The sequence below is a fragment of the Pelodiscus sinensis genome, chromosome 9 (assembly GCF_052426305.1).
Source record: "Pelodiscus sinensis isolate ZL-2025 chromosome 9, ASM5242630v1, whole genome shotgun sequence".
Taxonomy (NCBI): Eukaryota; Metazoa; Chordata; order Testudines; family Trionychidae; genus Pelodiscus; species Pelodiscus sinensis.
Window position 1 is genome coordinate 3,636,386 of NC_143060.1, and position 23,087 is coordinate 3,659,472.

The window sequence follows — 23,087 nt, forward strand, 5'->3', positions numbered from 1 at the left end:
GGGGGGGCTCCGCCTCCCGCCCCAGCGCGGTTTCCTGCCTGTCCCCCCCCACCCTGTGCAGCAGAGTGGCGCTTTCCCTGGCATTTCCTCTCCGCCTGCAGAGCCTGGCCACGTGGGCCGGTGTCTGGGCAGAGCCATTTCCGAGCAGGTGAGCAATCAGCAGGGGGGGGCGCTGGCGGCTGGGTGGTCGGGCACAGCTGCTGGGAGGGGCAGGGTCCAGCACTGAGAGCTGGGGGTGGGGGAGGGAAGAGGCACAGTGGGGAGGACGAATCAGTTTCCTTTATGGATTGATGGTGTCACTTGTGCGGGGCCGGACGCCCCAGGAGGCGGGTTTTCAGCGGGTGGGCTGTGTGACCCCGGTCACCCTGAGGCTGGGGGAGGCAAGCCCTCCCCCCCCCCAGCTCCACCTCTTCCACGCCCACCGGAGCCCAGCCCCGTCCCCCATGGCCTCTGCTGGCTCCTGCCCCTTGCCCCCTGCCTGCCCCAAGGTAGCACCCTCAGACTCCCCCAGCCTCCAGAGAGCCAGCAGGCTTGGCCCAGGGAGGATGGGACTGTACCCCCCCCTGCAGCCCTGACTAGCACGCCCCCCCATTCCCTGCGACCCCCAGCACGGGATGGCCCCAGAGCCAGAGGAGAGGTGGCCCCTGGCCTCTGGCGCTGCAGCAGCAGGCTGGGGGAGAGGGCTTGGGCCAGGGGTGGGCAGTACCAGAGCAGCTGTTCACCAGGGTTAACCCCTGGTGGGCCACCGCACCTATACTTACCTGCATAGCTGCAGGTACAGGGATCACAGCGCTGTTCCCAGCCAATGGGAGCTGTGGGAAGCGGCGCAGACCGGGACATCGCCTCCCACGGCTGCCATTGGCCAGGAACAGCGATCCGTGGCCAATGGGAGCTGCGCTCACCCGTACCTGTGGAGGTGCGGGTAAATGCAGCGGTGGCGGCCCACCATGGGCTAACCTTAGTGAACCAGATCTGGCCCGGGGGCCTGTATTTGCCCACCCCTGGCCTGGGGCACCGGGCAGGGCCGGGCGAGGCAGTTTGGACAGGCAGTCCCTTCCCCGGCCCGAGATACCCAGCGCCCATGCCTGGTTGCCTTGCGGACTGGGCCAAAGGGGCTGCCCTACTTCCGGGGGTCTGCACATGAAAAACGGTAGAAACCCACTGCCGAGGCGAGCTGCCAGTCTAAGCAGGAGACCCCGGAAAGAGCAGCCGGGAAAAGGGTGGGATTTGATTGGGATTTGTATTGTGGCTGCTCCTGGAGGCTACACCGGAAAGGCCCAGGGGTGTCTGCTAGGCCCTACTCTAATACAAATGAATAAAACTTCCCATCTAGGCTGGGCAGGTTACTACTAGTGTAAATGTCAGAGGATGAGGGATTCGGCCTCTGGCTCGCTGATGTGGCTGGCTAGTGCTGCTCTCTGCTGGACGGAAGCCGAACTGCTCCACTGTGAGTCACGGGCCCCGCATGGCTAACACGTAGGGCGGTCTCAGAGGGGTAGCCGTGTTGGCCTGTAACTTAAAAAACATAAAACACGTGGTCATGTAGCATCTTAGGGTACGTCCACACAGCAGGGCTCGAGTCGAATTAAGCTACGCAACTTCAGCTATGTCAATTGCGCAGCTTAAGTCGAAGTAGCTTCCTTTGGCGCTGCCTACACAGCAGGAAGGCGAAGGAAAAGCACTCTTCCTTCGACGTCTCTTACTCCTCGTGAAATGAGGGTTACAGGAGGTGGAGCGAGAAGTCCTCCAGCCCGACATTATTTCGAAATAAAGGCTTGTCGGGTAGACGTGCACTGTGTTATTTCAAAATCACGTCAGTGATTCCAAAATACCGCTGCTGTGTGGACGTACCCTTAGAGACTAACACAAATGCTTTTCAGGCCGTGGCTCTTGGACCCTGGGGGTTCACAGACTGTGTCTCAGATTTCCAAAGGGGGCTGCACCTGCATTTGAAATCAGTCCTTGGGGCCAGGGTCCCCTCTAAGATTTTCCATCCACGAGCGGAGTGAGTTTTGCCTTATGCACCAATACTGAGGTCGTGTGCGCTTGTTCGGACGTGTGCCTCCATTGCAAAACAGCCCTTTTGCAGTCATAAAGAATAAAAAGAGCAGTTAAATCAGACCGTTCACCCACACATCCTTATTATTATAGCTGACGCTATAATGTGTCAATGTGCCGTATTTGCCCCGCAGTCTCCTTATTGACCACCCCTGCGCTAAGCGACTTGTCACCAAACGCAACTTGGAAGGCCTGACGGTCATTCTGAAGGAAACGGGTGCTTCCCAACAAAAAAGGCTGCAAATAATGAATTGCGATGGCTGCAGCAGGTACAAGAACAATCCCATTTAAATTGTTTAACTATCGGTGTTTTTTGTGTGTGACGGTACTGCTCAATACGCTGTACCGGCACCTCCAGTCAGAGCTCAACAACTTTTCCCCTGGAGCGCAAGCACTGTTCACTGTAAAAAATTTAGTTCAGATGAGATAACTGAAACACGGAAGGAAAAAATGGAACTAAACTGCTAAAATACAGCAGTTATCAAAGCCCAGGCCAAAAGAGCTCTCAGCTGGAAACCCCCCGCCACCTTGGTCAAAGCTTAACTATACAAATGAATAGCAATTTAGAAATGCAAGCAACTTAAACGAGCCATTTGTTCATAACTTGCAATTTACACACATGCCTCCCCAAAGCTCTTTAAAGGCTAAAATAATTTAAAAAACAGAAAAGTTCAAAACTTCAGCTAGTAAAAGGTAAGCCAAGAAAGTTTAAAATATTTAGTCTCTCATAACAAACATAGCAAGGGTCCTCAATTTTCAAACAACACTTTAAAAATTAGATATATAAAAATAAATCAGTTTTTTAAAAATGCCACTAAAAATCCATTCAAATATGTTTATTCAAGGTTGCCAAATGGACAGCTACTCTTCATCTGGCAGCGAGCATCTAGTGACAGCTGTCACTTTGTTAGCTAACTCTTCCAGTGCTCTGATGCTCTCACAAAGTTTAACTTTTTTTTTTTTACATTAAGTGATTAATATTAAACATAAAATAAATGAAAATAAAAATGAAACCCAAAATAAACACCCTAAATCCCTTTGTCAATAATAAACTAAAACAATAAAAATTATCATTATAATCAACTTTTAAAAATAACTATAGGTATTCCCAGGGCTTGACAATTACGGTAATCTACTCGCCTGTGGCAAGTAGATTTTAGCCCGGCATGGTACTGCCATGCGATCAGCGTATGTGCAGCATGGTCTGCGCATGCGCAGCGTGCCAAACTGCATGGCTGGCGAGCGGGTTCGCTGCCACTTGCCAAGCCCTGGGTATTCCTATAAAATACAAAAAATAATAAGAACATAAGAACGGCCACACTAGGTCAGACCAAAGGTCCATCCAGCCCAGTAGCCTGTCTGCCCACAGTGGCCAATGCCAGGTGCCCCAGAGGGAGGGAATCGAACAGGTAATGATCAAGCCATCTCTCTCCTGCCACCCATCTCCACACTCTGACACACAGAGGCTGGGGACACCATTCCTCACCCAGCCTGGCTAATAGCCATTGATGGACTTAAGTAGATAAATTCATGGAGGTTCCCTTTTAAACCCTGTTACAGTCCTAGCCTTCACAACCTCCTCAGGCAAGGAGTTCCACAGGTTGACTAGTAATACTTCTTGCTCAAAATCTTTAAAAAGCTGAAAAAAGGCCACCAGCTGAGTGGTTTAAAACAAAAACCAACCCCCCCCCCCCCCAATCAGTATAAAATAAAGCCCAACTATGAAACTCCTATTCAAAATAGGGATGTGAATGGTTAACGTCACCTTTACTGGGTGACACTTACCGCTTACGGTTGGGCTTCTCCAGCTCTGTGGGGCCTGGAGCTCCAGCCCTGGGGAAGGGCTGAAGCTAGGGCCAAGGCCGTGTGGCGGCCGTCCTGCTGCGCCTGGGGCAGGGCAGCTGCCCATCATGCAGCCCCGTCCGGAGCAGCTGTGCAGCCACAGTGTGGCTCCTCTGAGGTGGGTGGGCCTCAAATTCTTGGTGTGCGCCTGCGCAGGCGCACCCCTTAGGGAACCCTGCCTAGGGCCGTACAGATTTCTCACCGCGTTGGTGCAGGACAGAGCCGTGTGCATTCCCGTAACAGCTGCAAGCCCCCCAACACTCCTGCCAGCACACGGCAGCCCCTTCCCTGCGGTGCGACGCCCCCCACGCTCGGCAAACTTCGGCCTTGTCCCCACCACACAATTGAGTCCACCCGTGTGATGTCTGGGCCCAGCCACGGCAGTAATTACTGGGTTTGCCACGTCCACACGGCGCTCCCTCCGCCGGTGGTGCGCGTCTTCACCAACAGTGCTTGCAATGGGAGGTGGGGCGGGGGGACTGATAGCCGGGGCAGAGACTCTGGGTGGAACCGACAGCCCCGACCAGCAGGGCTCACAGCTGTGACGCTGTGTGGTGCCGACAGGCGACGTTCACGACAGCGTCTACCCGGCGCTGCATCCCCCTAACAACATCGACCTCAGCGCTGCGCCTGCGTGGCGGTGGCGCTAGTAGGTTGGTGCAGTGAGCGACTTACACTGAGGGCAGCCTTCTCCTCACCGACGCTGAAGTGCAGGCGAGGGCCTCAGCTCCCTGTGATCTCAACACCAGCTGCTTCTGTGCAGCAGGCAAGACATCAGCTTCCCCTCATTGACTGGTGTTGCAGGTGGCCTGAAAAGCATTGAGGGGTGATTCTGTTCCCAGCAGGGGGCGGCAGAGAGCCCGGGGCCATACAGTGCAATGCAGACTGATTCTGTTCCCAGCAGGGGGCGGTAGAGAGCACTGGGCCATACAGCACAATGCAGACTGATTCTGTTCCCAGCAGGGGGCGATAGAGAGCACCGGGCCATACAGTGCAATGCAGACTGATTCTGTTCCCAGCAGGGGGCGGTGGAGAGCACCGGGCCATACAGTGCAATGCAGACTGATTCTGTTCCCAGCAGGGGGCGGTAGAGAGCACTGGGCCATACAGCACAATGCAGACTGATTCTGTTCCCAGCAGGGGGCGGTAGAGAGCACTGGGCCATATAGCACAATGCAGACTGATTCTGTTCCCAGCAGGGGGCGGCAGAGAGCACCGGGCCATACAGTGCAATGCAGACTGATTCTGTTCCCAGCAGGGGGCGGTAGAGAGCATGGGGCCATACAGTGCAATGCAGACTGATTCTGTTCCCAGCAGGGGGCGGTAGAGAGCACCGGGCCATACAGTGCAATGCAGACTGATTCTGTTCCCAGCAGGGGGCGGTAGAGAGCACTGGGCCATACAGTGTAATGCAGACTGATTCTGTCCCAGCAGGGGGCGGTAGAGAGCACTGGGCCATACAGCGCAATGCGGACTGATTCTGTTCCCAGCAGGGGGCGGTAGAGAGCACTGGGCCATACAGCGCAATGCAGACTGATTCTGTTCCCAGCAGGGGGCGGCAGAGAGCCCAGGGCCATACAGCACAATGCAGACTGATTCTGTTCCCAGCAGGGGGTGATAGAGAGCCCGGGGCCCCTTCTCTCCTTCCTGGCTGCGGGGATGTATGCTTTAGTTTCTCTCCCTTTTGCAGAGCTCACCTGGTCTGACCCTGCCACGCCATGGCTGCCTCTCTGAGCCGGCTGTCCCACATTGCCTTCCATGTCCCCACTGGGACCACCTTGGTCAGTGACCTGGTGGGTAAGTTCCGCTTTCACCTGTTTGCGGCGCGGGTGACGGCGCGGGCCCGGCAGCTGGCTTTCCGCAAAGGAGCCGCCGTCTTCCTCGTCAATGAGAGGCTGGGGGAGGCCCCCTCCGACTCCGTCTGGCCCACTCTGGCTCAGCAGCCCACGCTGGGCCACGCCGCAGGGGATTTCTTCTATGACGTGGCCCCCTCGTGCGCCGTGAGCACAGCCTCCAACGTGTGCTTTGAGGTGCAGGACGTGCACGGTGTCTCCCGACACCTCCAGGAACAGGGCTGCCCCCTGGCGGTCCCACCCACCCACGTGACGGACGACGGCGGCTCCGTCACCTACTGCGTGGTGAGATCCATTGTGGGGAACGTCAGCCACACTCTGCTGGATCGCTCCCGCTACCGGGGGGCCTTTCTGCCTGGCTTCTGTGCCACGGGGGATGTGCCCGAGGAGCCACAGGACCCGGCCGAGATCACACACTTCGACCACGTCACCTACGCCTGCTCGCGGGGCAGCACCCGGGCTGTGCTGGACTGGTACCAGCGCTGCTTTGGCTTCCAGCGCTTCATGGTGAACCGGCAGGAGGACGCAGCCGAGGGCTACCGGATCAGCGGGCGCGGCGTGGGGCTGCGGCTGACGGCCATGCGGTACCGCAAGGGCAGCGAGGCCGTGCCGTCCGACGACTGCAAGTTCGTCCTGGCCGAGTCCCTGCCGGGGCAAGGGAAGAACCAGGTGGACACCTTCCTGGAGCAGCACGGCGGAGCCGGGATCCAGCACGTCGGACTCTACGCCGCCGACGTGGTCTCCACGGCTCGGGCCCTGGCGGAGGCCGGCGTGCGGTTCGTCGAGCCCCCCCGGGCCTACTACTGCGAGGCGGGCAAAGAGCGGGAGATCCGGGAGGCTGGGCAGGACCCCCGGCTCCTGTCCCAGCACGGCATCTTGCTGGACGCCGAGCTGGCTGGGGAAGGGGAGGGAGGCGTCAGAGGCTCCAGCCCCGGCCAGAGGAGCTACTTGATGCAAATCTTCACCAAGCCCATCTTCCCGGAGGAGACCTTCTTCCTGGAGCTGATTGAGCGTCGGGGGGCCGCAGGCTTCGGGGAGGGCAACATCCGGGCCCTGTGGCGGTCTGTGCAGGCCTATCTGGGCCAGCAGTAGAGACCCCCCCCCCAGGCCTGCTGGTGGCCGTGAGCGAGGGTGGCTGGCTGTCCATGGCTCCAGCGTGCTCCATCTCCCCCCATGGGAGCTACTAAACCCCCCAGGCTCTGGGACGTGCTGTCTGCCCTGGCGGGATTCAGGGGGAAGTTCAGTTCTTCCGACTCCAGAGACAAACCCAGGCCCACCCCCAGCCCTGCTCCGCCAACCCTCAGCCCCCAAGCACTCTCCCACGCTGGCTAATGCTGGGCTCCCGCTCCCATGTCCCCGGGCCAGGAGCTGGGGTTACGGCCCACATTCATCCAGCTCCTTCGGACCCCAGCAGCTTAGGTTTAGGGATTGTGAGCCCAGCACCCCCGGTGCCCACCCTGGGGTGGAGCATGGCAACAAGAGCCACATGGCTGGGCGGGAAGCAGAGTCTATGGCAGGGGTGGGCAATGATTTTTGCCCCGGGGGCCACTTAAAAAAAATGTTTGAAGTAGGCGGGGCCTAAACAGAAAGGGGCAGGGCTACCCCACCCCCAGACCATGATTGATCTGGGGCGGGGGAAGACCCTTTGCCCCCCCTTCCCACTAGCCCCCCCCTCCCAATCAGGGCCTGGGGGCGGGGGAGCGTGAGAAGCCTCCTCCCACCCTGCCAGGAGCACGGGGCACTTTGAAGCGTTGCAAGCTCCTCAGAGGGAGCATCATGCAGCTCCCCCGCCCCCAGGCCCTGATCAGCCGCGAGGTGGGGGAGCGCCAAGCCTCCTCCGCTCTCCCCTGCCCCCAAGCCCTGATTGGCTGTGAGGTGGGGGAGTGCCAAGCCTCCTCCACTCTCCCCTGCCCTGATTGGCTGTGAGGTGGGGGAGTGCCAAGCCTCCTCCGCTCTCCCCTGCCCTGATTGGCTGTGAGGTGGGGGAGTGCCAAGCCTCCTCGCTCTCCCCTGCCCCCAAGCCCTGATTGGCTGTGAGGTGGGGGAGTGCCACGCCGCCTCGCTCTCCCCTGCCCTGATTGGCTGTGAGGTGGGGGAGTGCCAAGCCTCCTCCGCTGTCCCCTGCCCTGATTGGCTGTGAGGTGGGGGAGTGCCAAACCTCCTCCGCTCTCCCCTGCCCTGATTGGCTGTGAGGTGGGGGAGTGCCAAACCTCCTCGCTCTCCCCTCCGCCCTGCGAGCAGCGTGTGGCACTTCAAAGCTCCACGTGCTCCTTCGGGTGCCCTAATTGGCCTGGGGGCAGGGGAGCAGCAGGGCCTCCGTGGGCTGGATCCGGCCCGTGGAGGCCTTTGGCCCGCCCCTGGTCTATGGGAATGGCCGGGGAGTCCCTGGGAGCAGCTAGCCCGGCCAGTCTTGGAACAGGCTCTGCATTTAGCTCAGGGCTCTTCACGCCCCTAACCCATTGGCTGGGCCGCAGGCCTTCTTCTGGCGGGGGGCCGGCTGCCGGAGAGCCCTTGTCCTGCCTGCTCCACCCTCTCCCCTCCCCTCTGGGCAGCAGGACAGCTCCCCCTCCCCAAATCACAGCACCAGTGAGGCGGCTTCCCAAGGGGCCCTGCCGGGCTTTAGCTGGCAGGGCCCAAACGGCCAGGCCCAGCCCCGGGGTGAAGTGAGCGTGGCGCCCTCGGGGGGTCAGCGCGTGCCCACCGGCACCTCCCAGCCCCCCTCACGCCCGCCCTCGCCCAGGGGCCGGTCCCACGTTCCTGTTAGGGGTTTTCAGTCCGATGGACACAGGACTCCCCCCTCGCTCAGTCCCCCTCTCACACTCCTGCGGCTCTTAGGGGCAAGCGGCGGGTGGGTCACTGGAAACGACTAATTAAACGGAGAACAGATTTTCCCGGTTCAGTGTCCTCTTGCGGGCAGCGGGGGAGGGGCGTGGCGGTGTCATTGACTTGATCACGTCCACGCAGAGCCAGGTCTGGGTTACCAGGCAGCTCAGCCCCAGAGCAGAGCCCTGCGCGGGATGCTGGCTGGCGTGGGGCAGGGCAGCCCGTCTGCCCCCATGGGTGCCAGTTTTTGCTGCTCTGGTCGATCCCAGGTAGCCAGGCCGCCCGCCCGGGCATGGAGCCGCAGGGTGATGACGGTCTTTAGGAAAAGGCGGCTCCTGTCCTGTTCCCCAAGGGCCCAGCTGCCACGTTTTCTGCACTTGCCTCTCCTGCCCGGCGCTATGGCTCCAGCGCTCGCCCAGTGACCTCTGCCTGCGGCTGGCGCTGGGCTCCCCATGCCATTCGTTCCCCTTTCGCTATCGCCGGAGGGGGCGCCAATGACACGGAGCCAAAACCCGCTTTTAAAAGCTTGTAGAAAAAAGTTGAGATTTATTAAAACCTCAGCCGGGAGGCTGAGTAAAACCAGGCGGGAAGGAGCCGGTGTCCAGGGCTGGGCCAGCAGCAAACATCCCCCGGGCGACGGCAGCGTCCGACAGCCGGCTCCGCTGGGGCTCCGGCCCTCGGTGGCCCAGGAGCAGGGCTGCTGGGACGAGACAGGCAGCTGTTGGAAACAGTCCGGCCCCACATCCCCGTTACTCAGCAGCGGGGGGACTGTCCGCTCTCAGGGGACGTGTCTGTAGGATTCACACACAGACCGACCCCCCCGCTACCCGCGCTCCGGGGACGAGTCCCGGCCCCAGGCTGTGCCCCCAGCAGGACTCCTGCGTGGGCAGCTGCTGGATTCCTTACTCCACCCCACATCCCTGCTAGGGTCTCCCTCTCGCTGCTGGGGCGGGGCCGGGCCCAGGGAAGGGAAGTAACTCACAGGGGTCCCTTTGCAGGGGGGAGCACCAGGGGGTGGGGTGGCTGAAAGTCGTGCAGCGAACAACAGCGCGGGGGTCTCTGGCTCCCCTGGGCTAAGCCCAGGCGACTCAGGGCTGCCCCCGACAGCCGGGTGCCGGTCACTGCAGCCCAAGCAACGCAAGGGATGGAGCCTCTTTCCCCTCCAGACAGGCCTCACCATCGGGTGCGGCCCGGCCAGAGCGGGAGGCCGTGTTCATTCCCCAGCAGGGGCCGTGAGAAAGGCGTGGAGGGAGAGCTGCCTCCGGGGCAGGCTGCTGGCTGCGTCCACCTTCAGCTGGCCGGCGTGCAAAGCATCCGGGCCCCGCTTCCGCTTCCGGCCCTGCAGAGGGGACGCACGTGCAGGGTTACGGCTGCTGGCCTGGGGAGCCCCGAATATGGTGCCAGGGGTGGGAGACTGATCCCCTCTCCCAGCAGTAGTCTCCCCCGGCCAGGGCCGAAGCAGAGCATCATGGGAAGCCCTGCCCTGCACGTCGTGGGGCCTGCATGGCTCCGGCTGCCCCCTCGCAGACGCACTCACCTTGCTGGGCCCCCTCCCCTCGCTGCTCTGCCGCTCGCACGCCTTCCAGACCTGGGGAGGCACAAGACAGAGCCGGCTAGCCCCCCGGAGCGGCACTGGAGGGAGGGAGCACCACAGGCCAGAGGATGTGCCAGGCTGGCCCCACCCACCTCTGCTGCGACCCCAGTGGGGGGCAGGACACATGGGGGGTTGAATCCTCCCCCCCCGTTACCAGCAATCCCAAGGGGGCTGCGTCTGGGGGGTCGCAGAGGGCCGAGCCCCTCGCCCCACTCCGGGAGGGGGGTGTCAAATACCTTCTTCATAGCAGTGGAGACAGCGGATTTCTGGAACTCTGCCTGCGTCACCCAGCGGCAGGCCGGCCGCCCCGGCTCCCCGTCCCGCCTGCTGGAGGCCGCCCCGGCGCCCCCGCCCAGGAGCAGGGAGTAGACCACGTACGTCTGGTGAATGTGGGAGAAGACGTGGCTGACCTGGAGCGCGGAGGGAAACGGGCTGAGCTGCGGCTCCCGGCGGGGGAAGCGGCGGCTGCGTGACGGCGCCCCCCTCTGGCTGCACCGCGCGCCGCAGGCCGTCCACACTCAGCGACCGGGCTGGGGAGAGCCTGGAAGGGGGGAGCAGAGAACACCCAACCAGGCCAGGGTGCCAGGGGCCCTCTGCCCGGCCATTCAGCTTGGGCGACTCTCAGCTTGGGCGTCACCTTCCTGGCTGCAGACAGGGGACTCCCTTCAGAGCCCTGCAGGCCGCTGCTCCCCATCCAGCCCCCAATTGCCTGGGCCAACGCCAGGCCCTGTCTGTGCTGCCGGCAGCAGGGTGGCTGCTGGCCCAGTGTGGCCTGCAGACGGGTGGGGCCTCGACCTACCCTGCCCTGCCCCGCACGGCCCCTCACCCACCCCAGCGTGGCCCCGTTTACCTCTCCGACGAGCCGCAGGCGCCCTCTGGCCACGGCCTCTCCTGCCCAGGCCTGAACGTGGCCCAGCAGCGCCTCCCGCTGCTGCTTCTCCTTCAGCCCCGGCCCCAGGGGCAGGCTGGGAAACTCCCACAGCCCCGCCAGCAAGCCTGGGAGAGAGGCAGGACACGGGACGTGGGCCGCCAGGCCACATGCGGCACCACCACGGATTTCCATCTCCGAAGGGCGCCGGGGGCGGCAGCTGGTCCTTGCCACACCCAGGGCCCGACGTGACTCTGCTCAGGCCAGGGCCAGCGCTCGGAAAGGCCCCTTGGGGCAGAGCGCGTCTCCAGCGCCTGGCTGCAGGATGTCGTCCCTTCAAAGGTACGTCCCTCTGATTCCCCCTCGCCCCCCAGCCGAGACACGCGTGCCCCACGTGCCAGAGGGCACTGCTCAGTCCAGGCACAGGGCTCGGGCGGGGAGTGAGGCAGGGAGTGAGGGGAAGAGGCAGCAGGGTCAGGCACAGGAAGGAGCCCACAGATGCCCCCAGGCGCTGGAGCCGTCAGGGCGGTGCAGACTCGTTTCCACGTGGCCGGATTGGGGCACCGGCACCGCTGCTCACCCGTCCTGCTCTGCGGCCAGGACCCATTCTGCCATAGCCCCCGTATCAAATCGCCCCTGTGCCGCAGGCCAAGGCACCCGCTGGGCAGAGCTCGCGCAGGGGTTTTCTGCCACTGGCCCCGGCCCTCCCACAGGGCAGCATCCTTTGGCTCCCACAGACGCCTGTTCGACCCAGCGCCCCCGGCACACGCCCGAGCCGCGCGTTACCGGAGCTGGGTCTCTGCACGATCAGGTACTCCGGCTCCCCGGGGTGGCCTCCCCTCTCCAGCACGCACGTGGCTGCGCGCTCCGCCCGGGGCTGCTTCCGGGCCGCTCTCCTGGGGAAGTTGGCCACGCCGAGGCTGCTGTCCCAGGGCTCTGAGGCAGGGAGGCACAAGGAGCAGCTGCCTGCGGCTGTGGATCAGATGCAGCACCGGGTCAGTCACTGCACCGGCCCCAATCCGACCGGGGTCCCTGGGCTGCGTCCCTGCTCTGCTCGCGGCACGAGGAAAGGAGGCCGGGCGTCTCCGCCGCTGCTGCATGTACCCCAGCGCTGAGGGCAGCTCCGCCACGTGGGTCCCCAGAAGGCGCCGGGTCGGCCCAGGATCAGCTGGACGAGGTGCCCCGAGCTGTTGGAGCTCTGCCCGAGCGTCTCCCTCCCCACACCCCAAACTAGTCACCCTGCGACTCCGCCCCCCTGAAGTAACCAGCGGACGTGGGGCACCCCAGCCCCACTGGCCAGTAGGGGAGTTTGCCAGGAGCCCCAGCGCCCCCTGCTGGCACTTCCCGCTCTCGCCTGCTGCCCTCAGAGCTCTGGGCCCGAGACGGGGCGCTCGCCTGGGGCGAAGGGGTCTGGAGGCGCTTTCCACTGGGCTGGGCCATGGGAGCCGGGCCGGACACGCAGCCAGGATCCCCAGCCAGCACCTACCACACTCCTCTACATCAGGCACCGGGGGGCCATTGGGGGCAGCTTTTCCCAGCAGCCTCTTGGAGGCAAATTCCAGCTCCTTCTCCACCTGCAAAGGAGGGCAGGGTCAGCGACGGGTCCGCGGCTGGCAGGACTCCCCACCCGGAAACCCATCGCCATTAGAGAACCATTCGCGGAGGGCAGGTTCACCAGTGGCTACTGGCCACGAGGCTCAGGGGCACACGCCCTGCTCTGGCTGCCAGAACCCGGCAGGGGTGGATCACACAAAGCTGCCCTGTTCTGTTCATTCCCACGGGCTCACCCGGCTCCACCCCCCATCAGCAGACAGGACACTGGGCTAGATAAACCGTCGATCGGACCCAGCGCTCGCTGTACTTGGCACCAGCCACACGCTGCCCTCCGATGTCACGCTACGAGAAGCAGCCATCTAAAGACGTGGCGGACACGCATCAGAAGAGAGCTTGGCTCATGCGGGACCAAGTCTTGGCATTTGGCCATAATACATGCAAGTGGGTTAAACACCAAGGGGAGAGGGGAAGGCCATGTAAAAGGGGGTGAGAAGAGGTTACACTGTTTCAAATGAGAAACTGGGCACAAGATTTTAACGACCAGCTGAGAGCGGACTTGCCAAAGACAAGGTCTGTTTGTTCTATGTCCTAGCACTCACCTTTGCCGACAGCGGGATTAAACCGCGGCATCCCAGAGAGAGGCGGGAAAAAACAGAACCAAGCCAGGGTTTTAGTGCCACAAGAACTCTGTAACTCGTCAAACCGCACGGGAACTGCAGGTCGCTTAAATGCACGGTTCCGAAGCCCGCCTTCCGCGCGGGCTGAACACGCTGTGAGAGATGAGCCGCTCCCCGGAAGGAGGCTGCACCCGTCTCCCTTCCAGACGGTGCTGGTTTGTCTTCAGACAATACGCGTGGTCTCCTGAACGCCGCGAGTGCAGTCCGCGCAGCTGGCTACGCGCTCAGATAACCGCGCGCCTTAGCCAAACACAGCTGGGCGGGCTCGCACAGGGGGGACCGGGTGCAATTCACTGGCCAGTGCTAGGAAGGAGCACAGACTAGACCATCCGACGACATACAGACCGGTGGCCTGCTGGGACTGGGCTGAACGCAGGGAAGCGCCATGCAACCTACCCTGCCACGCGCCCTGCAGTGCGGCTTCACAGGACACTCCGTGCATAGCGGGGCCCTGGGGGAGCACACAGTGGCTCCCAGCTCCATCACGGCTTGGTTAAAATCCCCTGGGCGGGCTGGATCCACCAGAGCGTTGGCCAAATCCCTAGGACGAAGAGCAGCGAGAAGTGGCAGGCCGGTAGGCATGGTTAGCCCCAGGAATAATCCCTACCACTCACCCAGCAGGGATCCCAGTCCACCCCAAGCAGCTGGGGAGAGGGTCAGAACCTTGACACCAGCTGGACAAGGGCAGAGCCATTCTCAGCCACGGGGGGCTTGCTGTTCTGGTACGCTGGGCGAGTGCTCTAGGCTCCTTCTACTTTACAGGAGCCAGCGGGCGTCAAAGGGCCAGGAGCTCCCCACAGCCTCCCCCCCGGGATGGCAATGGAGATGGGGGGCTCCGAACCCCCAGTTCCCGTGCAGAGGAGCAGCCCAAGCTCTGTAGCAGGTAGAGGCTGCCGGCCTTAGGAGCACAGGATTGATCAGCCACTCCTGAAAGCCAGGGGCGTCTGCCTCTTGCAGGCTGCTCCTCTGCTTAGACGGGCCAATAGTCCCAGCCCCGGGCTGGCGAGATGGCCACTTCCGTGACAGATCTCGCTGGTGCTTGGGTGGTGTTGACCAGGCGGCACGATGTAAGCTCTGGCTCCGATGCTGGCGAGGGGACTGTGCTGGTGCACACACCAGTAGGCACAATCCGGTGCTGCAGCAGGGGGAATTTCATCTCCAGGGCCGACCCAATTGCTGCCCGTTCCCTGCATGGGGCCAATTCCTGCCCTCCGGGTTAGCGCTGTTCAGTTGTGCCCCAGGGCGACTGACTGCGTCAGTGCCCTGGTAAGCAGAGGCGAAAGGCTGCCTCCCATTCCCAATCCCCCCTGCTGTGCGTATTACAGCCCCCCGGGACGAGAACAATCCCCTACCAGAGTCTGTTGGTGACAGCCGGGCTGCTGGAGTCGGCGCCAATGCATCGGACCCGGCACAGGACTCGGATCACGTTCCCATCCACCACGCCGGTCGCCTGGCGACAGACAGGAGAGCTGCGGTCAGGACACGGGCGTGCGCATGGGAGGGCATTTGGCCAGGCTGATCACAGGGCCCAGCGACCCCCAACCCAGCCAGGTCTGCTGGGCAGTGCAGCAAGGATGACTGGATCCCAGTGCCTACACGGCAGCACGAGGCTCCCCTCGGTGCCCAGAAAGCCCAGCAGCACTAGAGCTGTCCTGGAGCAAGGAGAGGCCACGAGCGGCTAAGAGCAGCCACAGAGAAAGACACGCTCCCCAGACCCGCTGAGGAGCCCACGAGCCCCACCGCAATCCAAGGCCAGCGCAGCCTGACGCCCGGGCAATGCCGGCTCACGTCACCTGCCCGTGTGAGATGGAGGCGATGGCTCCCGCCGTGTATCTCCCCACCCCTGGCAGCAGCTTCTGCAGCTCCTCAGCTGTCCTGGGCATCTGACCTCCCAGCTCGGAAACCACCTGAGGAAAGAGGGGGGTAAAGGGGAATCCGTGTGGAACAGCAGAGACCGGACACCTCCCAACGGGAGCTGGGGAGTCTACCTGGCGCGATGGACACGTCAGGCACACGCCGCTCCAGCGCGTTTGGCTTGCACCGGAGGACAGACCCAAGCAATGGGCTTTCCCCCGCACCCGCCAGCAGGCCCTAGGGCAATAGCCCATCCAGCCACAATCGCCCCCCACCAGGGTACCTTCCGTGCCGCTTCCTGCAGCCGCTTCCCTCGGGAGTAGTAGCCAAGTCCTGCCCACAGCTCGTTCACGTCCTGTTCCCAAGACACACAGCCAGGGGTTAGGAGCAGTCGCCCCAGGCCCAGGATTTTCAGCCCCCCATGCGAGGGGAGAGTCTCACCTCCAGGGAAGCTCCGGCGAGGGCCTGCAGCGTGGGCCATTTCTACATTGCAAAGGAAAGAGAGGGGGTTGCTCACTGGCCCGGGCCCGCAGAGCGTGACGAGTGCAGGGCGGACCCGCAGGCTGGCCACGAGACGTGCAATGACCGAGGTTTCAGACGTGCTCAGAAACGCAGGGCTCCGGGCACAGGAGGAACAGCGGACAATCACCTGCATCCACCTGTTGTAATAGTCGATCACCGTAGCCACCTGCGTCTGCTGCAGCATGATCTCCGACACCCACACTGCAGGCACAAAGGGAAAGCGAGGGTGTCCGGGTGGACTGGAAGGCACCTTCCCACCACCCCTAGGCCTGCCCCTTTGCATGAGGTCTCTCTGGGCAGTGGCTGGCACTGGCTCCTGATTCTTGAAGCAGGCTTAGAACTGGGGCCACGAATGCGTCCCCAGTGACTGCCCGGATGATCCGCTGGCAACCACCTTTCCCCCATTTGCATCATGCTGCTCCCAGGCATCTCTCAAACCCAGCCCTGTGAGCCTAAGGGAACAGCGTCTTATCGTCCAGCGTCCTCCCTGTGATGCTGGGTCTGTGCCACGCTGCTGGCCTCTTGCAGAAAGAGGCTGGAGGAGCTTTGGGCTGTGCCTGGTTTCGGGGTGGGCGGTGTCATTTGTTCGGAGTATTATTCTCCGTCAACCCCACAATGCACCCTGCCAGCTCAGCATGCTCTACGCCCACATCGCGCACAGACACTTTCTAGCCGAGAAACGTAGCACACTAGAAGTGGAAGGGATCTCGCGGGGTCACCGAGTCCAGTCCCCTGCCCTCACGGCAGCACCAAGCACCGTCCCGATCAGGGCAGCTCAACATGCGGCCCGTTTGTTTGCGGCCTGCCGTGCGGTTTGGGTTTACGCAGGGCTCAACACACGGCCCACGCGTGGGAGCCAAAACAAAAAAAGTGGTCAGTAGTTGAGATGTGTTTTTGTAATTAAATTCCTGGACTGTCACTGCTCGTTCAAAGTGCTGTCCTACGGGTGGAAATCAGGTAAATGTTGCATTGTATTAATTTCAGCAGAACTGACTTAAATGGGTGTGTTGTGTAGTCTTGCCTTCATCTTTATACTCATGCCCATCAGTGTGAAAGAAGCTATTTGCATGTCTATGAAACCACACGTCAGTTGTGGCCCTCGGCATGTGCTGTGAGTGTCTTTGTGGCCGATGGGGCTTCCAAAGTTGAGTAGCTCTGCTCTAGATCATCCCTCATAGATGTCTGTCCAACCTGCTCTTAAATATCTCCAGTGTTGGAGATTCCACAACCTCCCTAGGCAATTTATTCCAGTGTGTGACCACCCTGACTGATAGGAAGTTTTTCCTAATGTCCAACCTAGAGGTCAAGTAGAACAATTTTACCCCCTCCTCCCTGTGACACCCTTTTAGATACTTGAAAACGGCGATCACATCCCCTCTCAGTCTTCTCCTTTCTAAACTAAACAAGCCCAATTCCTTCAGCCTTCCCTTAGAGGTCATGTTTTCTAGACCTTGAATCATTTTTGTTGCTCTTCTCTGGGCCTTCTCCAATTTCTCCACATCTTTCCTGAAACGTGGTGCCCAGAACTGGACACAACACTCCAGCTGAGACCTGATCAGTGCAGAGTAGAGCGGAAGAATGACTCACAACATGTGTCATGCTCACAACATTTCTGTTAATGCACCCCAGAGAAAAGCAGTCTGAGCAGTAGGCCTGTGCGCTCTGTCTCACCTGCATATGCTCTTCTGTTAGCATCCGGTTCGCTGGCTGCCTGAAGAAAGAAGGAGGAATTTCAGGGAACAGGGCAGAGCCACTTAGCTCCAGACTCTGCCCAGGGAGCAGTGGGGAAAAGGAAAAGGGCCGCACACCTTGTTTGGATAGGGGCATTTGTACTAAAGAGGGAGCATCCAATTCAGCCTGAGTGAGACTCCACCAGTGTTTGAAATGACACCAGTGAGCTTGCAGAAAAGCAGCTTTTCTTGGGAAGTGTTTGGTATCTGATCCCTGGCATCAGACAAAATACATGTAAAAATTATCTTAAGTATAAGAGCTCCTTAAATGGAGCCGTTATATGAATCTTAAGAGATCTGGGATTCACAGCTTCAAACGGTTACTAGCCCCCAGTGTTTCCTGTAAGCTGAGTGCCCACAGCTAGGTTTTGTTTCTCCTGGGGGTGCACATTTGCACAAGCCTCAGTGCACATAAAAATGTATACCATGCACGGATGCAAAAAATCTGCACATGGATAGAAAAGATTAGAGGGAACATTGCTGGCCAGCTGTAAACAACTCCACCCAAAACCTTTTCCTGGTAAACACTTTGTTCTTGCCGAGTTTCTTAGCAAGATCAGATGCCGAGTCAGGTTAGGGGGCTAGGGCGATGGCTGCCTGTTCAGACAACAGGACCTAAGCAGCTCAGGAAACATTTACATACGTGCATGCAAAATATACATATGCAAATAAAAAAGGCGAACAATAGCCTGTTTTCTATGCATAATTTAGATACTATCTAAAGAAAAGACTGGTCCAGAAGTTTCCATTAATGCTGAATTTGGTTTGACCAACTGAAAGCCATTAACAAATCTCTCTTGATCTTGGCATGAGGGAATTCTTAGACCTCGCTCCAGCTAAAAGTTTATCCTGAAGAATAGAATCCCAACAGAGAACCCTTCTCAAAAGCCTCCCCTTTCCTCCAGAATGTAGGTACCGGCACTGTCAGGCTACGTCTACACTGGCCCCTTTTCCGGAAGGGGCATGTAAATTTCACTAGTCGTCGTAGGGAAATCCGTGGGGGATTTAAATATCCCCCGCGGCATTTAAATAAAAATGTCCGCCGCTTTTTTCCGGCTTTTAAAAAAGCCGGAAAAGAGCGTCTAGACTGGCCCCGATCCTCCGGAAAAAGTGCCCTTTTCCGGAGGGTCTTATTCCTACTTTGAAGTAGGAATAAGACCCTCCGGAAAAGGGCACTTTTTCCCCGAGGATCGGGGCCAGTCTAGACGCTCTTTTCCGGCTTTTTTAAAAGCCGGAAAAAAGCGGCGGACATTTTTATTTAAATGCCGCGGGGGATATTTAAATCCCCCGCGGATTTCCCTACGACGACTAGTGAAATTTACATGCCCCTTCCGGAAAAGGGGCCAGTGTAGACGTAGCCTCAATGTTTAAATGGGATTACTGTAGCCTCACACAATTCTCAGCACAGCACTGAAAGTTCAGCTCTGACCACAGTAGCCGTTCCAGCTCAGAACAAGCCAATGCATTTGTCGCAGCGTGCTGAGCAAGGACAGAGATGAGAGCTGGGGCTGACCCAAAGTGGGAACTACAGAACATTGTGCAACCTCAAGGGAAGACAAACGAATAGGCAAGCAGCCAGTGGCTAAGGATTAATGCAAACCTCCCTGCAGCGTTGGCTGCTCAAACCCAACAGATGGGGCCAAGGATGAAAATACTGAATAGAAACACACACGTCTACATGCAGGACCCAAGTTGAAGAAAACATGCCACTTCTGTATCTTCCTCCACTATGTGATCGCAGATGCCACTTTGGTTTTAACGTGAACTGATAGGTTCGTAAGGAAGGACACTACAGGCAGTCCCCGAGTTACACGGATCCGACTTATGTCAGCTCCGCAGTTACAAACAGGGCTTTTCTTGCCCCGGAGGACGGGAGCGGCGGGACGCCCAGATGCGAGAAAAGCTGTTCCCCGTCTCCCTGGTCTGCAGGGAGACGGGGAGCAAAGCCTTGGAGCACGCCCGCAGCGGGACAGCCTGGGCGCACTTGAGCTGTCCCCCTGCGGGCGTGCTCCGCGGCTTTGCTCACCGTCTCCCGACCAGCAGACCAGGGAGATGGGGAGCAAAGCCTCGGAGCATGCCAGCAGTGGGACAGCCGCGGCGCGCCTGGACTGTCCCGTTGCCCGCGTGCTCTGTGGCTTTGCTCCGCGTCTCCCAGGTCAGCAGACCAGGGAGACGGAGCAAAGCCATGGAGGACTTGGGCGGTCCTGCCACCCCCGCCTCCCTGGTCTGCTGGGGGCGGGCGGGGGGGTGCAGCTAGTGCCACCCTCCCCCAGCAGACCAGGCTTTTCTTGCCTAGCCCTGGGGTAGAGCAGCTGGGGGCTGCCAGGTTGGTCCCGCAGCGCCGCTCCGGACCAACCCGGCAGCACCCCAGCTGCTCTGCCCCAGGCGTCCTGATTCAGCCGCTGCTTGTCAGTTTCAGCAGCGGCTGAATCAGGACGCCTGGGGCAGAGCAGTTGGGGTGCTGCTGGGTTGCTCCAGTAGCGCCGAGGAGCCGCGCTACTGGAGCAACCCAGCAGCACCCCAGCTGCTCTGCCCCAGGTGTCCCCAAGTCAGCCGCTGCTGAAACTGACCAGCGGCTGACTACAGGAAGCCCGAGGTAGAGTTGCTCTGCCCTGGGCTTCCTGGAATCAGCCGCTGATCAGTTTCAGCAGCAGCTGACTTGGGGACGCCTGGGTTTCTTAAGTTGAATCTGTATGTAAGTCAGTACTGGCGTCCAGATTCAGCTGCGGTTGAAACTGATCAGTTTCAGCAGTGGCTGACGCCAGTTCCGACTTACATACAGATTCAACTTAAGAACAAACCTACAGTCCCTATCTTGTACGTAACCCGGGGACTGCCTGTACTTTGAGTGCCACAGCAGCACCCTTTTAAATTGAGAGAAACCCAACCATGTATTGCGGTGACCTGCTCCTGCCGTACCAGATTCCTCCAAGGAAGGTCGCGCTTGCATCTGTCGTACCAGGCAAGCAAATTCTTCCGAAAGGCCTTGATTTCAGCTGGGCGGCTGAAGAGATGGTACGCGGACTGCTGGGCAGACACTGAAGGAGGCATGCCTGCAAGGAGACATTAAAATACCAGTCAGAAGACAGGACCGGTGGTTCAAGGAGCTTGGGGTGTAGGGCTGGGATGGTCTTTCATTACTGAGGTGAAGGTTTTTACATCATTTGGAAACAAATTTTGCCCACTATAAACAAACGAAAAGCCTTGACAAGCCCCTGCACTGGACCCTGAAGGGTGTGTGGCCCCAAAAGGCTTTCATTAGCTGTTTCCAGGATTCACCCAGGCCCAGTGTGCCACAGCTCTACAATCCTAAATTCACCCCCAAAGCCTCATTTCTACCAGACTCCCAAATACTGTCTCTCATCAAATGCCTTCTTCTCCTAAACCTTACAGAACTGGAGAGACGTGTAAGATTAGAAATAAAGCCTCCAATTTACCACCCTTACCTGGGCCTCCCATTGCATCTAGTTGACTCTGTCTCACAGACTGTACCTTTCCTAGGGCAGGGACTGGTTTTCCATGTGTCTCATACAATAAGGGGTATGCCAACATTTAACTGGTAAAAACTTCTATGACTGGGTTCTCTATGCTCAGCGGGATGCATTAACTAGAACAAGCTTCCTGCTAAGAAAGAAAGAAAGATCATGCCTACTAAAGAATTTGTTATATCAGAGGTGAGGAAGCCCGAACAGCATGGGGCTAGCAGAGGAGGCTGAGAAACTGACCAGAAACCAAACAGAATATTTTTTGAAGTGCAACCACAGTGTTGAAAAAAGGAGGCAGCACAAGCTTTTGGTTAAAGTGTTATGTGTCTCTGAAAAGGGGACTGGCAGGCAGCTCGCTGTGTGTATCAAAGGCAAATCTGATTTCAGTGACTAAAATAAGCTTTCAACTAGTTTTACTGCTCTCAGCCATTATTCCCTCTAGTCTTTTCCGTCCATACATGGAACACGTTTGTTATGTGCGGATGAAGGCATGTGCAAATGTGCACCACCCGTAGAAACAAAAAGTGGGGGCGCTCTGCTAATCAGCTGGGCGGCACTGGACTCTCTCCTGAGTGGCCACACAAGTGCACAGCTTACAGGGAACCCTGCTCTCGGCCTTGCAGCGCTCACCCACCTCTGCATGGGGCAGCTGCAATCCCCAGCTCACACAACATAGCCAAGCTGTTAACCAAGCTCACTTGGTGAAATCTTGGTCACTCCACGTGCACAAGGAAGAAACAGCCCAGATTGAGCATCGCATCCCAAAGAGAGCACTGCTGAGCTGTCCTTACTGAGACAAGACACAAGGAGCCTGACAATAGCACTTTAGGGTTGAGTGGCACTGAAGGCGCAGGCCTGAACCCAGAGGTCAGCAGTGACGTTAGGATCAGCAGAGAGTGCAAGCGTTCAATGGTCAGAATGAATAAGGTGCAGCCTCAGCGGACGGAGCTTTATTTACAAAATATCATTTTATTTGCCAGCATCCCTTGGCACTGGCGTGTGCTCAGGACGTGGCTAGTCACCCACGCTGCAGCTTCCCCATGAGATCCTTACAGCCTGTCACCTTTCTGGGACGAGGGGCTCTCCCTGCACCTGCGCGGGGACCGCCTCACTTCCCCTGCGCCCTGCGGGAGCCCCCGCCCGCTGCCAGCTGCTGCCCGGAGCTTGCTCATCGCCAGGCTGTGGAAGAGAGAGGGAAGGGGCTGCAGTTATGGGGACTCCGCTAGGACCCTCGCAGCTGCACCAGCCCCCACCCCTAGCGCTGCGGCCTCCCACGGGGACAGGGACCCCTTGCGCACCAGGCATGTTGGGGGGGAACCCAGACACTCAGGGGCCACGTGCATCCTGTGGGGGAGGGGTAACTGGGGGGGGCACGAGCATCCCATGGGGGGAGGAGCAACCGGGCAACGGGGGGCACATGCATAACGGGGGGGAGCAACCGGGGGGCACGTGCATCCCTTGGGGGAGGGGTAACTGGGGGGGGCACGTGAATCCCGTGGGGGAGGGGTAACTGGGGGGGCACGTGCATCCCTTGGGGGAGGGGTAACTGGGGGGGGCACGTGAATCCCGTGGGGGAGGGGTAACGGGGGGGCACGTGCATCCCTTGGGGGAGGGGTAACTGGGGGGGGCACGTGCATCCCTTGGGGGAGGGGTAACTGGGGGGGGCACGTGAATCCCGTGGGGGAGGGGTAACTGGGGGGGGCACGTGAATCCCGTGGGGGAGGGGTAACTGGGGGGGGCACGTGAATCCCGTGGGGGAGGGGTAACTGGGGGGGGCACGTGAATCCCGTGGGGGAGGGGTAACGGGGGGCACGTGCATCCCGTGGGGGAGGGGTAACGGGGGGGGGCACATGCATAACGGGGGGGAGTAACCGGGGAGGGCACGTGCAACCCGTGGGGGGAGGGGCAGCCGGGGGGGCGTGCACCTCGTGTGTTCGGGGGGGGGGCGGGCTGGAGCGGGGCGCGCGGGGGGGGGGCGCTGCAGCAGGGCCCGGCGCGCGGACCGTCCCTTACCGCCCCAGCTTCGCCCCGCTTTCCCGGGCATCCGCGAGAGCCAATCAGAGCCGCTCCCGGCCGGGGAGGAGCCAATCAGAGAGGGGCGCAGGAAGCCGGCTCGCGGTCTGGGACAGCCTGTCGCGGGAACGAGCGGGGGGATCGTTAGCCAATCAGCGTCTCCGAGGGGACCTGGCTCCTCCCCCGCCCGGCTTGTCACCAGGCCCCGGCTCGC

At 60.0% G+C, this 23,087-nt stretch overlaps 2 protein-coding genes across 5 annotated transcripts; one reads left to right on the forward strand and one right to left on the reverse strand.

Moving 5' to 3' along the window:
* Nucleotides 1-8,962, forward strand: HPDL (4-hydroxyphenylpyruvate dioxygenase like). Its single transcript, XM_075935867.2, has 2 exons — nt 1-148; nt 5,591-8,962. The coding sequence occupies exon 2, from the start codon at nt 5,619-5,621 to the stop codon at nt 6,843-6,845; it is 1,227 nt and encodes a 408-aa protein (XP_075791982.2). The 5' UTR covers nt 1-148; nt 5,591-5,618; the 3' UTR covers nt 6,846-8,962.
* Nucleotides 8,963-9,088: 126 nt separating this feature from the next.
* On the reverse strand, nt 9,089-23,014 carry MUTYH (mutY DNA glycosylase). Of its 4 annotated transcripts, none has more exons than XM_075935866.2 (17): nt 22,874-23,014; nt 21,924-22,039; nt 20,295-20,428; nt 17,317-17,356; nt 15,773-15,846; nt 15,565-15,606; nt 15,407-15,478; nt 15,063-15,176; nt 14,622-14,719; nt 13,666-13,810; nt 12,525-12,612; nt 11,825-12,010; nt 11,021-11,166; nt 10,407-10,550; nt 10,114-10,164; nt 9,754-9,915; nt 9,089-9,294 (listed from the first exon to the last, which is right to left on the reverse strand). In XM_075935866.2, exons 2-16 carry the CDS (start codon nt 22,030-22,032, stop codon nt 9,790-9,792), a joined length of 1,569 nt encoding a protein of 522 aa, XP_075791981.2. In that variant the 5' UTR covers nt 22,033-22,039; nt 22,874-23,014; the 3' UTR covers nt 9,089-9,294; nt 9,754-9,789. The 4 variants fall into 4 exon arrangements, with proteins under 4 accessions (XP_075791981.2, XP_075791979.2, XP_075791978.2 ...); XM_075935864.2 differs by having other exon boundaries at nt 9,089-9,273; nt 10,407-10,580; XM_075935863.2 differs by having other exon boundaries at nt 10,407-10,580.
* Nucleotides 23,015-23,087: the final 73 nt, after the last annotated feature.

What these genes read in the sequence shown, in the direction of transcription:
- MUTYH (XM_075935864.2), bottom strand. Translation starts at nt 22,032, where the DNA reads ATGAGCAAGCTCCGGGCAGCAGCTGGCAGCGGGCGGGGGCTCCCGCAG. An exon ending in GCTGTCACCAACAGACTCTG is followed by an intron (nt 13,811 to 14,621) that starts GTAGGGGATTGT and finishes TCTTCGTCCTAG; the next exon opens with GGATTTGGCCAACGCTCTGG. An exon ending in ACTGCAGGGCGCGTGGCAGG is followed by an intron (nt 12,613 to 13,665) that starts GTAGGTTGCATG and finishes CCTCCTTTGCAG; the next exon opens with GTGGAGAAGGAGCTGGAATT.
- HPDL (XM_075935867.2), top strand. Translation starts at nt 5,619, where the DNA reads ATGGCTGCCTCTCTGAGCCGGCTGTCCCACATTGCCTTCCATGTCCCC.